General features: G+C 32.2%; 1 protein-coding gene across 7 annotated transcripts in view; it reads left to right on the top strand.

Annotated features, from left to right (window-relative positions):
• LRRC7 (leucine rich repeat containing 7) overlaps positions 1-14,882 on the top strand; it is a 498,913-nt gene that overhangs the window by 237,645 nt on the left and 246,386 nt on the right. For all 7 annotated transcript variants that reach the window (XM_060304379.1, XM_060304393.1, XM_030865914.2 and 4 more), the window contains 2 exons: positions 837-915; positions 13,568-13,657. In XM_060304379.1, the coding sequence (XP_060160362.1) occupies positions 837-915; positions 13,568-13,657 (169 nt within the window). The remainder of the gene's footprint in view (positions 1-836; positions 916-13,567; positions 13,658-14,882) is intronic.

Below are 14,882 nucleotides of genomic sequence, written 5' to 3'. Positions count from 1 at the left end.
CTACCTGCGCTTTGTTGAATCTGTGGATGTGGAAATTGTGGATAAGGAAGGCCAACTATATATTTAATTCATTTGTATCAACGGATTGAAACATCCTCCACATCTTTTATTCCTCTGAATAAAATCCTAATTTATGGATTGGGTTTTGGCTTACTGATTTCCAGTAAGAAAAACTTGTGTTTTTCTGTCACATAGCCAACAGCACAGCTGTGACAGCAGATGAGCAGTTCTCCAAGGGCAGTCAGCCAGGCTGGCTACCTCAGAGACTCCAGAGAGGATCCCAGGAAGGATTGCTCACCTTGTCACCCTTTCAGGCAGATGTAGAGCTGCACTCTGTGCCAACAAGAAAGAGGTGCACAAAATGTGTTAGAGCTTCTTAATAGTTTGGGAATATCTATTGGTTTTGTGAATTCTCCTTAGGTATCTTTACATTGTACATGTTCAATCTTCTCAATCTTACAAAATGAAGGGAGTAAAGATTTTATTTTCTGTTTTCTTATATCTGCTGATTTCCCCTTTCTTTTGTAGCAGCACTATAATAACTAAATAATCCCAACTATTTTTATTTCTTTAGATTAGTAAACAGCCAAGGTATATCCTATGCTAAATTGTCCTCAATTTTATATCTAATTTCCAATTATTACTATCATAAAATATTATTTAACACTCATATTTTTAAATGTATGTATATTATATAACACTAATGTATTATATTAATAAGTTATTATTCTTACATGTGATTACCCATATGGTGTTTACACTGTGTATTTAATTAATTATTCTTAATATTAAAACTATTGTTTAGTATATTTTATGTACTATTTTCTTAATTTTAGGTGTACAAGAATTTCCAGAAAACATAAAGTGCTGTAAGTGTTTAACAATTATTGAAGCCAGTGTCAATCCCATTTCTAAGTGAGTATGAGTGATTACATTTTATTTATCTTTATATTTCCATTGGATAATAATGTACCAAGATAAAGGAAACTCACATAGTAAATGAATTTTAAATGCTGTATTTAAAATTCAATTTAATAGAATGATGGGAAAGGAATAATCAAATCAGGATAGTTCAATAAAAGATGAGTGAAAGCATTGCTGAGTAACAATGAAGGCCTAATTGACACAAGATGGCATTACTTTGAAGGAAACTGTGTCATCATTTTTTGTGGTTCTCAAGCAACATTCCATGGAAGAGCGCCAAAACTAAGAAAACAGTTATTAGTTATGGTCATGCTGGAAAATTAGCATCAAGGTTCTGATGAAAGTTCAAGAGAGTGCAAGTATATAAGGTGCATGCAAATAGCTGTCATGTGATTCAAGGTGGAAAATGAATTAAGTATGATCAGAAAAAGGGAGTACTGTATTTAGGTACCAGATATCACAGGAAGAACAAAAAGACAATTCTGTGAGGATAGCCTAATGGAAGACATGGATGGTAAAAATACTGTGATCAGAAATAGGGTATTTGTGTGTCATGATCTGTTAGTAGAGAAATGCCAAGGGAAAGTGAAACCCAGCATGTGATCATGTTTCAAATTATGATATGCCATAGTGATAGTGTGTATTGTGGAATCAAATAGGTCAAGAAACCATGAAGTGAATGGATTGGGTAAGCCCTGGACCTGAATGTTAAAGTCACTTATATGTGGAAGTGGATGTAAAATCTAGAAAGTCTATTGAAAGTTGTAGTAACATTTGGAAGTGGATGAAATTAATCAGTGGTATTGGGATGCAGATAATGAGTTGCAAAGTAAGACTGGCATTTTAATAATACAAACACTGACAGGATTTGAGCAAAATCCCTCAGTCGTTTGTCCACGTGAAGATGGGGAGACTGGGAGAAACTGAAGTTCATAGGAAAGGCATTGAATGAATCTAGTGTTTCCAGTAAAAGACAAAAGGAAGTTTATCAAAGGGAATTTAAAGGGAAAATTTTCACCAATAGGGTTGAGGAGAGGGAGTAGTGAGGATGGTTTCTCTATGGATCATGAGAAGAGGATGTAGATGAAACTAGAAATGAAATAGAATGTAAAAGAATGAGGTAGAAGTTTAGATGAGGCTCTTTACAGTGAATGGTTTGTGAAATAATTTGAGGCCTTTAGTAGAAAGTGTGGAACATCAAGGAATAAACTATGTTTGAATAAACCATATTCTACCTCAAATGTAGAATATGGTGAGGGGAAAGAAAAACGTGAAAAGTATTCTCCAAAACACTTAGACCAAAATGCAACTTTCTCATAAAAGAAATAAATATTGGTAACTTATCACAACAGGACTATAGACATGTCCTTGACTTAAGTCATAATCCAGGGCAGATGATGAATTATTTTGATTTCTAGCTCTTTAATTCTAATATCTCACTGTATTTAGGAATCGTGGTCAGGTCTTTGAGAGTAGAAGTCAGATGATAAATTACATATTAAAAAGCTTAAAATCTATAGTTTTATTGGCTATGCCTCTGGATTCTTTTCATATATTTAACTTTTTAAAAGATAAATGAATATAACTGATTTCATCAAAAAATGTCTAACACTAAAAGAAAGTTTGGGAATTCATTAAAATATTGCTCAAAAAAAAGTCAATTTAAATAGTATATCAATTTTAAAGTCAGCGTTTTTTTTTTTTAAGATATATTGGGTTGGCCAAAAAGTTCATTTGGATTTTTCCCTAAGATGTATGGAAAAACTCAAACGAACTTTTTGGCCAACCCAATAATTCACATACAGTAAAATTCACTCTTTTAGGTGTATGGCTCAGTGAATTTTGACAAATGTATATAGTTACAGAATCACCATAATTATTAATATATAGACTATTTCCATCATCCCAAAAAGTTCCCTCAGCCCAGTCATCCATTGATCTGATTTCTGTCCCCATGGTTTTGCCTTTTCCAAAATATCATATAAATGGTGTCATACTTTGTGGGTTTTTTCTTAACACTGATTTTGAGGTTTATTCCTGACATTTCAAGAATTGGTACTACATTCCCATTTATTTCTAGGTAGAATTCCATTGTATGAATGTAACACAATTTGTTTATCTCTTCCTCAGTTGATAGACTTTTAAGTTGTTTCCAGTTTGGGGCTCTTATGAATAAAGTGGATATAAACCTTTCTGTACAGGTGTTTGTGTAAGCATCTGTTTTCACTTCTGTTGGGTAAACACCTAGGAGTAGTTTTCTCTGTAGTATGGTACATGTATGCATAACCTTTTAAGAAATTTCCAAACTGTTTTCCAAAATAACTATTTCATTGTGCATTCCAAGCAGCAATCTGAGTTTCCATTGTTCCTCATTATTGTCAGCATTTGGTACTGTCAGGTTTTTTTTTTTTTTCTATTTTAGCCAGTCTAGTAGATATAGTATCTCATGGTCATATCTCATTGTAGTTTTAATTTATAGTTTAAATGTCAAATTAGAATCTTTCCTTGTATTTATTTACAATCTGTATTGCTTCTTTGTTAAAAGTTCAGATTTTTTGTTCATATTTATTGACTTGTCTTTTTATTATTGAATTATAAGAATTCTTTATAAATTCTGGCTAAAAATCAGATATTTGTTTGCTCTTATGACTTATCTTTTCACTTCCTAAATAGTGACTTTCAAATATAAAAAAACTTTCATTTTCATGAAGCCCTATTTATAATTATTTTATGGTTTATTCTTCTTGTCCCTGTCTAGGAGATCATTACTAAATTCATAGTCATAAAGATTTTCCTCTATGCTTTCCTCTGGAACTTTTGTAGTTTTCGTTTTACATTTAGGTCTATGATTCATTTAAAGTTGATTTTTGTAAATATATGTAAGGTGTGAGGGTTGTGGTTCTCTTTTTTATTTATTTATTGCATATAGATATCCAACTGTTCCAGTTCCAAGATTATCCTTTTTTTTTTTTTTTTTTTTTTTTTTTGCGGTACGCGGGCCTCTCACTGTTGTGGCCTCTCCCATTGCGGAGCACAGGCTCCGGACACGCAGGCTCAGTGGGCATGGCTCACAGGCCCAGCTGCTTCGCAGCATGTGGGATCTTCCCGGACCGGGGCACGAACCCGTGTCCCCTGCATCGGCAGGCAGGCTGTCAACCACTGCGCCACCAGGGAAGCCCTATCCTTTCTTTATAAAATTATCAGAGTACCTGTTTTGTAAATCAATTGATCATATGTTTAGATCCATTTCTGAATTCTCTATTTTTTATGTTAATCTATATGCCTCTCCTAACACCAGTTTTATACTATCATAATTACTGTAGCTTTGTAGTAATTCACACAGTCAGGGAATGTGAGTCCTTCAACTTTGTTCTTCTTTATCAAAATTATTTGGACTCTTCTGTGCCCTTTGCTTTTCCATATAATTTTCATAATCAGCTTGCTAAAAAACATGGAATTTTGATAAGGATTTATTGAATCTGTAGACCAATTTGGGCAGAATTGACATGTCAAAAATATTGAGTATTCCTTTTTCTGAACATAATATATCTCTATACTTATTTAGATCTTTTAAAAATTTTTATCAATGTTTTGTAGATTTAAGTTTACAAATATTGTGCAAGTTTTGTTCATCTTATTTCAAGTATTTCATGTTTTGGGGACAATTACAAATAATTTTTCTATCATAGAAATATAACTGATTATTGTATATTGACCTTATATCCTGCAACTTTATTAGATTCACTTATTAGTACTAGTAAATACTTTGTAGCTTTGTGGGGGAAGGGATGTGATTTTCTATGTAGACTATCATGTTAACTGTGAATAAAGACAGTTTTATTTCATCCTTTTCAATCTGTACTTCTTTTATTTATTTATTTAGCCTTATTGACCTGGCTAGGACCTCCTGTATAATGTTGAATAGAAGAGATGAAAACAGATATTATTGCCTTGTTCCCAATCTTAGGGAGAAAGCATTCAGACTTTCACCATTATATATGATTGTTACTTTTTTTTTAATACATTCCCTTTATCAGGCTGAGGGAATTTAAAATAATACATTTCTCACTTCCTTTTGAGCTTTTACCAGCAGGGCTGTCAGAGTTTAGATTTCTACTTTCAAACTTTTCAAGAAAATCAAGGCTTTCTCTATTATGCTCTTGAACAGTCATGCAATCTCTGACCACTTCCTGGTTCCAAAGCCACTCCACATTTTTTAGGAATTTATTACAGCAGAATCCCAATACCAGATACCAAAATCTGTGTTCGTTTTATAATGCTGTGTAAGAAATTACCACATACTTTGTGGCTTACAACAACACATATTTACTATCTCTAAGTTTCTGTGGTTCAGAAATCTGGTCATGCTGTAGCTGGGTTCCCTGTTTGAGAGTTTCACCAGGCTACCATCAAGGGATCAAACTGCAGTCTCATCTGGAGGCTCAACTGGAGAGAAATACATTTTCAAGCTCATTCAAGTTATTGGCAGAATTCATTTTCTTGCTGTTATAAACCTGTGAGCCCAAGCATTTTGCTGGCTGACAGCTAGAGGCCACTTTTGCCTCCTAAAGGCTGGTGCAGTTCCCAGCCAGGTGACCCTCGCCATAGGCAGTTCACAACATAGCATCTTGTTTCTTCGAGGCCAACAGCAGAGTAGAGTGAGTATCATAGCAAGATGGAGTCACATAATGTAATATAGTTTTGAGAATGACATCATATCCTATTTGCCACATTTCATTGATTAGAAGCAAGTCACAAGTCCTACCAATACTCAAGAAGAGAAGATTTTACCAGGGCATGAACTTCTGAAAGCAAAGATTATGGGGTCCACCTTAGAATCTGCCAAATCTTTGAAATCTGTTTTGCTGAGACTTTTCCCTGTCAATAGACATTGAATTTTGTCAAAGTTTTTCTTAAAAAAATATCTATTGACATGATGATATAAATAAACCCTACCTGGTCATGAAGTATTATACTTTTTATAAATTAATGCCTCTGATTTGATAATATTTTGTAAGGATTTTCCCATCTATATTCATGAGGCATATTAGTCTGAATTTTTTTTTCCTGTATAGTACTATTCAAGTTGCCTATTTTTTCTTGAGTGATTTCTGGTAGTTTGTGTTTTTCAGGAATGTGTACATTTCATATGTTTTCAAACTTATTGGTACCTCATTTTTCATAATTGTTTTATTAGCCCTTTAATATCTATAATATCTCTAGTGATGCTCTCTGTTTCATTCCTGGTATCAATAATTTTTGTCTTCTTTCTTTTCTTATTTGATCAGTTATACCAGAGATTATCAATTTGCTCTATTAAAAAATAGACTTAGGTTTCATTTACTTTTCTTTATAGCTTTTCTGTTTATCTTCTTAGATACAAGAAATCTACAAAGTAGTTAAGTCATGAAAACCCTAGAATATGAAAGTTATAGTTTTAAGTGTTAGCGTACTAGTTTTAGTTTTAGATGTGAACTTTATAGTATAGTCTGAATGCCTTAACCAAGTCACTGGTGAAAATTATTACAATAAAATTGAAATAACAACTTCTCAATGAGAAAGTAAGGACCGACATTTATTGAGAACCTAGAATGTCTCAGGCTTTTAGATTATTTCATTTTCATCTTCACGGCAATTATGAAGTAGATAAATATTACCTATGTAACTTTTTACATATGGAAATGCATAAAGATAGTATTTAAATTCCTGGGCTCCTTTTATTATATTTCACAAATCCTGAAGAAACATTTTGATTTTGGTTTAAATTAAAAGATACAATTTGAAAAATCTGTACATTCTTAATGCTCAACAATAAGGAAATCGCTAATAAATTATGGTACATCTACTGGATGGTTATAAAGATTATTTATAGGGTGATCATATGTCTCTGTTTGCTCAAGTCATCCCAGTTTATACCTCTTGATGTGGCATGATTAATAATAGTTCCCTTTTAACACTCCAAAGTGTCCTAGTTTGAATGATAGATTATGTAGTCACTCTGGTTATGCAGCAAAATTGAAAGATAATTACAAAGTAAAGGGAGAAATCATGATACAAGTTTGCAGTGATGTTAAAATAATTAATTGGAAATTAGATCAAAATTAAATACATGAAATGGTAATAATAGTTGTGTTAAGGAGGTGGAATTATGAGCAACATTTTTCTTTTCTCTTTATTTTCTAAATGTTCTCTGATAATGTTAGGTTAATTTTATAACTTTAAGGTTATAAATTAAAATATTTAGATGTAAAATATCTTTCCAATTAGAGTAGCAGATTTGACATTGGCTCCTTAATCAAAACTTATATTACCTGTATTTTAATTTTGTTTAACTGTTCTAATGGAGGTCAAATGCCTGTAATAAGTTTTCATTAAATTTCTAAAGTAAATGCAATTAGAAAAGAAAAATGTTGAAACAAGGATGTCTGCAGCCAATCTTAATCTGCCTATTCCAACAATAAAATTAGCACTGATAAAAGTATTTAAATTAGTATTCTAGTTAATTTTGAAAGATCAGAATAAAAACAATACCAAGGAAAAGTAATAAAATTGCTCCAGTTTAGTGAGTTCTTAATATGGGGTGGGTAATCATTTACTCATTGGAGCAACTCTGGAAGTGGATATTAGTATGATCATTTTATAAAGAAGGAAACTGAGTCTTACAAAGATTAAGTGATCTGTAAAAGTTACAGAGATAAATAATTGAAAGAACTGTGATTCAAACTTAGGTCTTCTGACATCAATGCCCATGTGCTCAAGCACTAAACATTTTAGGTGTCTGATTCTAGTGTGCTTTCTTTATTGCAATTTGAATATGCTAATTAAAAAAATTTTATTGGAGTATAGTTGATTTACAGTTTGTGTTAGTTTCAGGTGTACAGCAAAGTGAATCAGTTATACATATACATATATCCCCTCTTTTTTTTTTTTTTAGATACTTTTCCCATATCGGCCATTACAGAGTATTGAGTAGAGTTCCCTGTGCTGTACAGCAGGTTCTTATTAGTTAGCTATTTTATATTTAGTAGTGTGTGTATGTCAATCCCAATCTCCCAATTTATCCCTCCCCCCACCTTATCCCCTGGTAACCATAAGTTTGTTTTCTACCTCTGTGACTCTACTTACGTTTTGTAAATAAATCCATTTGTACCCTTTTTTTTAGTTTCCACATGTAAGCGATATCATGTGATACTTGTCTTTCTGTGTCTGACTTATTTACCTCAGTATGACAATCTCTAGGTCCATCCATGTTGCTTCACATGGCATTATTTTGTTATTTTTTATGGCTGAGTACTATTCCATTGTATATATGTACCACTTCTCTATCCATTCCTCTGTTGATGGACATTTAGGTTGCTTCCATCTCCTGGCTATCATAAATAGTGCTGAAATGAACATTGGGGTGCATGTATCTTTTCAAATTCTGGTTTTCTCTGGGTATATGCCCAGTAGTGGAATTGCTGGGTCATATGGTAGTTCTTAGTTTTTTAAGGAACCTCCATACTGTTCTCCTTAGTGGCTGTACCAATTTACATTCCCACCAACAGTGTAAGAATGTTCCCTTTTCTCCACTTTTAATTTCAGCCATTAATAAAATGAAAATGTTTCCTTAGAGAGAGAATTGTTTACCAGTATATATTTTTAAAAATACTTTGAATTTTTTAATAAATCAGTCAAATGTGGAAAACCACAGTTACTTTAGGAATGTGAAAGCCTTTAGGAATGTGAAAACCTTTCATTAGAGTTCCCTTACTTAGTGTAAAATGTTGGATTTCATTGAGTATCTTGGAGGAGGATAAAGACAGCCCATGACTTTCATCTTCATTGAGTTTATCTAGCTTGCTAAGGAATATCTTCTTCCTTGCAGGTCCTTGTATGTTCCTCTGGAAGTTGTGATGTTGACAAGTGGGACCACTGTCACTATTAAAGCTACAAAATCATACCATAAAATTAATAATGAATAAAGTTGAATATCTGTTTAGCAGACCTACTGAATATATATTTTCAAATAATATGTTTTCAAAATACAATACTAGATTATTGCAGAGATTAAAAAAATTCCTTGTCCTCAAAGAATGTATAATCTATTCCAGGAATAAAAAATTCCCCAAACTTGTATAAAATATAATTGTTATAAGCATTTTGCTAAACCTATGAATATAATGCTGTGGAGAAGATGAGGAAGAAAGCATTAATTTTGAATCTCAGTGCAGAGTAACCATTCAACAAATTCTTATTTAAGTAAATTGAAATAAAAAATACACATGCTATTAAACAAGACATACTGTATAAATATACCTTTTAATTCTACATTTTTAGAAAAGAAAGATTTGATATACAGTGTCAACACATCTTTGTTTATAAGCAGACTGAAACAACTGTCTTACTTTGTATTCTGGTTTTTTCATATAACTTATTTTTGGCAGTCCAATTTTGCAATTGGAATCTGCCCAGTGTAGTCAATTCTTAAATCCTTAGAGAAGTGTTCTATGTAAGAGCCAGATTTTCTTACATGATTAACTTTGCCAGAGAAGCAGCCTAAAGAAATATATTTTTTATCAAAAGAAGTAGTACAATGTAATACCATTTAGTGCATACATGTGTGGAAAAATAGATTAAGGTAAGCTGAGTAGTTCAAACTGTCCCTATAACTAGAAAATTGGTGTTTTTAAAGGATTTTTATTTATTAATAGTTACAATGTTAAAATAAATTATTAGATAAAAAGTTTTAACATTCTTCTCATTTTACACATTTTAATCTTCTTTTTTGAAAAGTCATAAATGATTTATTTTCTCAAATGACTATAGAAACCAAAAGGACATCAAAGTAAGATAGTAGTTAAATTGAATTGTAATCTATTGGACATCTGTGCCATTATCATAAAAACTATTTTACTATCAGCATATGAGCTCTAATGTATTATAGAAAGCAAAAAATAGAGAAAAACAAAGATCTACAATAAATTCTTTGTAATCTTATAGGATAAAGTTCAAAACTTTGTCTCAAGCATTAAGTATCCTATAAATCCTGTCCCCTACTAATATTCTCAAATCTTAATTTCTAATACTCTTATACATAAAGTATTCCCTCTAGAACTCATCTTCTCTTTGTCACCCATCTCAGGTGAATTCTTACCTCTATGTTATAGAACCTCTCACTCCTCCCCTGCCTCCTTTCTCTCTCTTTTCTGTTTTTATGAATCCTACCTCCCTTTGGGAGCAAATTTATGGAAACATCCTCTATGAAGCCAGATACAAACAATCCAACTCCAAAATACAAATTGAACCAAGATATTTGTAGCAAAAATTATACATATAAGATCAGTGTCTTAAGAGTGTATAAAGAATTCCTACCAAATTGATATACAAATATTAATTGTGTTTAGTTTGGGTCCCCCAGCAGAAAAGTTTAGAAAGTAATTCAAGCAATATATTTAGAAAATAATCTAAGAAAATACCAGTTAAAGATATGTTATCAAGCTATTTACTAGTATGGACCACTGGACCTTAATCTTTGTGGGAAACGCTGGGAAACAGTTTAAACATATATCACAGACTTGTTAAGCACAATGGGTGAGGGAGCTGAGGTATTTATACTCCTTCTAGTCATTAGCTGAGACCTATTCATAGGGATATTAATCTCTTGTAACCAGAAATATAACTTAAGTAAACTCTTGTACACCAGAATATATGTTAAAAATAAATAGAACATATAACAGAAATACAAACAAAAAACTAGAAGCAGCTGTAATGTTCAATTAGATAGAGAATGATAAATAAATAGTGGTATATTCATACAGTGGAATACTATGCTATGGTGATCAGTCACCTACCTCAAAATGAATGAATTTCATTTAACTAATCAGTGAATTATTTAATAATATGAATTATTAAAAGTCTCAGAAAAATATTCATAGTATGATTTGATGTTCAAAACATGCAATGTTCAAAAACATGCAACATAATGTTCAAAAACATGCAAAACCATGTGACTTTTTTTCTTTTTTTAGGGATTTAAATAGGTGTGGTAAAACTCCTTAAAAAGCAGAAAAGTAAACATCATTCAGGAATTTGTGGAGCAAATAGATGTAGTCAGGGAGGAACACCTAGAGGGTGTTAAAGGTACCGATTCTATTTATTAAATTATACTGTGGGTACATATATACTCTTTTATTTTTTTTAACATCTTTATTGGAGTATAATTGCTTTACAATGGTGTGTTAGTTTCTGCTTTATAACAAAGTGAATCATCTATACATATACATATATCCCCATATCTCCTCCCTCTTGCATCTCCCTCCCACCCTTCCTCCCTATCCCACTCCTCTAGGTGGTCACAAAGCACGGAGCTGATCTCCCTGTGCTATGCGGCAGCTTCCCACTAGCTATCTATTTTACACTTGGTAGTATATATGAGTCCATGCCACTATCTCACTTTGTCCCAGCTTACCCTTCCCCCTCCCTGTGTCCTCAAGTACATTCTCTATGTCTGCATCTTTATTCCTGTCCTAACCCTAAGGTTCTTCAGAAACTTTTTTTTTTTTAGATTCCATATATATGTGTTAGCATACTGTATTTGTTTTTCTCTTTCTGACTTACTTCACTCTGAATGACAGACTCTAGATCCATCCACCTCACTACAAATAACTCAATTTCGTTTCTTTTTATGGCTGAGTAATATTCCATTGTACATATGTGCCACATCTTCTTTATCCATTCATCTGTCGATGGACATTTAGGTTGCTTCCATGTCCTAGCTATTGTAAATAGAACTGCAATGAACATTGGGGTACATGACTCTTTTTGAATTATTGTTTTCTCAGGGTATATGCCCAGTGGTAGGATTGCTGGGTCATATGGTAGTTCTATTTTTAGTTTTTTTAAGGAACCTCCATACTATTCTCCATAGTGGCTGTATCAATTTACATTCCCACCAACAGTGCAAGAGGGTTCCCTTTTCTCCACACCCTCTCCAGCATTTATTGTTTGTAGATTTTTAGATGATGGCCATTCTGACTGGTGAGAGATGATACCTCATTGTAGTTTTGACTTGCATTTCTCTAATGATTAGTGATGTTGAGCATTCTTTTGTGTGTTTGTTGGCAATCTGTATATCTTCTTTGGAGAAATGTCTGTTTAGGTCTTCCGCCCATTTTTGGATTGGGCTGTTTGTTTTTTTGATATGGAGTTGCATGAGCTGCTTGTAAATTTTGGAGGTTACTCCTTTGTCAGTTGCTTCATTTGCAAATATTTTCTCCCATTCTGAGGGTTGTCTTTTCATCTTGTTTATGGTTTCCTTTGCTGTGCAAAAGCTTTGAAGTTTCATTAGGTCCCATTTGTTTATTTTTGTTTTTATCTCCATTTCTCCAGGGGGTGGGTCAAAAAGGAACTTGCTGTGATTTATGTATAGAGTGTTCTGCTATACTCTTTTATATACATAAAACATTTCATAACCAAAGATTGGTCAGAGGAAGAGAAACCATGCAATGAAACTCAGATATAGTTTTCCAGGAGTAGGGGGAAGAGCAGGTAGAGTATATTAGAAGTCCAGAAGGAGAGAACAATCAGTGATGGCAACTGTTGCTAGGCAATGTGGGTTACGAAATGAAATGAAGTTAATGGAATTAGGGCTTAAAAGCCTTTGGTGAGTGCAGTTTCAGTAATAGAGTTAGGGTAGATGCCAGAAAGCAATAGCTTGCAGAGTAAAGTAAAAAATAGTGAGTAGAGGCAGCTCTTTAAATAATTTTGTCAGTAAATTCAAGGAAGGAGATAGGTTGGAATTTTAGGGGAAAGCAGATATGAACAGTATTTAGAAGTATTTTGTGAAAGAATATGGTCTTGTCTAAAGCCTAGATAAAGACATTAAAATTTTTAAGTAGAAATTTAATTATTAAAAAATAATATCCTTTTAAGAAAAATCCTGGAGTTAAATCTTTTTGGTAAAACTTACTTAAACATTTCAAATAATTGTTTTATCTAAGTAGTAAGATTTTCCCATAGGATATTTTCTCAACTCTTTTAGTGCTTCTTAAAGTCTTTAGGATTCGGTTTAATTACTGTGACAATGTTTTTATTCAATGCACATGAATTGGATCAATTTGAATTATAATGTACATGTATGTTGGGCCTGCGTTAAAGAAATTATCAGTTAAAGGGACAAAATACTCCTTCCCTTTTCATGTTGGGCAGCTTTAGTCATCATTGTCACAAACTGTAGACAAATTTTAATGATTAACTGAATGAGTAGATAGCATTGCCTGACTATATATGTGAATATGCTATTGAGAAAGAACATTAAATTTAAAATTACAAAACATGTCATACAACTTGAAATTTCCATAAAAATATCTCACTGGTGTGTATAAGTTTAGGGCAACAGTAAGAAATGATGTCTCTGACTTTGGCAATGACATAAATCTCAGCATAGGAAAGCAGTGTGGAGGTGGGTGAATGCCAATTTATTTAAATAACAGGCAAAATTTTCAAGCTGTAACAACATGCTCAGTAAATTCTTCCATTACTGTGATACTGAAGGAGAGTTGAAAATGTATTACACTTCTATTTTTTCTCCTTAGAGATATATTTTTTATTCTGTTTCTATGGCAACATCTATGCAATGACTAAACCTTTAACTCCTTTCTAGACTCCCTGATGGCTTCACACAGCTTCTAAACCTGACCCAGCTCTACCTGAATGATGCCTTTCTTGAATTTCTTCCAGCCAATTTTGGAAGGTAAGAATAAGAAGTTTAAACGATACATTGTCTTTCACTTTAGATAAGTACTGTACCAGCACCAGTAGGTGAGGCTTCAAAAGTGACCATTGGAATTAAAGACACCCTCATTCTTGTCCAGTAAATGAGACCATGTCAATTAATGAAACATTTTGCAAAAAATTAAGTTAGGTCTTTACATGTCATTAATAATCAAATTCCAGATGAATTAAAGAGTTAAATATAAAAAAATAAAATCAGAAATGATCTGGAAAAATATGCACATGGATATTTTTGACTCTTGGGTTGGAAAATGCCTTTATAGCATAGAAACAAAAGAAAATATCATAAATGGATAGATTTGAATTTGTAAAATGCTTTTAAAATAAAATAATATTAGAAAATAGTTTTTAAATTAAGGTAAAACAATAAATAGGAAAATATTTCCACTGAATATGGAAAGTAAATTATATCCTTAACTTATAAAGAATTCTTACAAATGAGTATGAAGTTAAAGTTCTCATTAGAAAAAAATGGGTAAATGACACATACTGGCAGTTCATAATAAATGTACAAATTGGCAACACAAAAAATGTTTATCATCATAAATAATAAAAATAGTACAAATTAATATGACAACAAAGGGGCTTTGTGCTCTAGCATGTTATAAAAAGTGTAAAGTTATTTATAGACCATGAGGAAAGAGATAACCTCACACTGCTGATGAAACTGCAGAATGTTATATACTCCTTGCAGGGCAGTGTGCTTTAAAAGATTTGAAAATATTTACAACCACTGCCTTTGTAATTCATTTCTAGAAATGTATCATATCATCATGTATCACACTAGGATTTATGGACAAGGATGTTTATCATTATTTACAATATGAAAAATATGGAAGCACACATCCATCTAGGAGATTGGTTGAATATATTATGGTACATCCATATGACAATACCATGTAGCAATTTATAATCTTGCCTAGAGGAATATCTATTAATTCCTATGATGTTATGTTCAAAACATATCATAGCTATATATAAACTGTGTTTTCCATACTAATATGAATGTACATGAAATAAAAGACTATTTCCTTGGAAGTGAAATTATGGATGATTTTTATTTTCATCTTTATATTTTCAATGTTTTCTAGATGTTCTAGAGTGAATTTTTTTCTTTCAGTTTTATTGAGGTATAATTGACACAGCACAATATGAGTTTAAAGTATATAACATAGTAATGACAA

This window comes from Globicephala melas, chromosome 1 (genome assembly GCF_963455315.2).
Source record: "Globicephala melas chromosome 1, mGloMel1.2, whole genome shotgun sequence".
NCBI lineage: Eukaryota > Metazoa > Chordata > Mammalia > Artiodactyla > Delphinidae > Globicephala > Globicephala melas.
The sequence above is the reverse complement of the archived record's forward strand: the minus strand, read 5'-3'. Positions and strand labels throughout refer to the sequence as shown.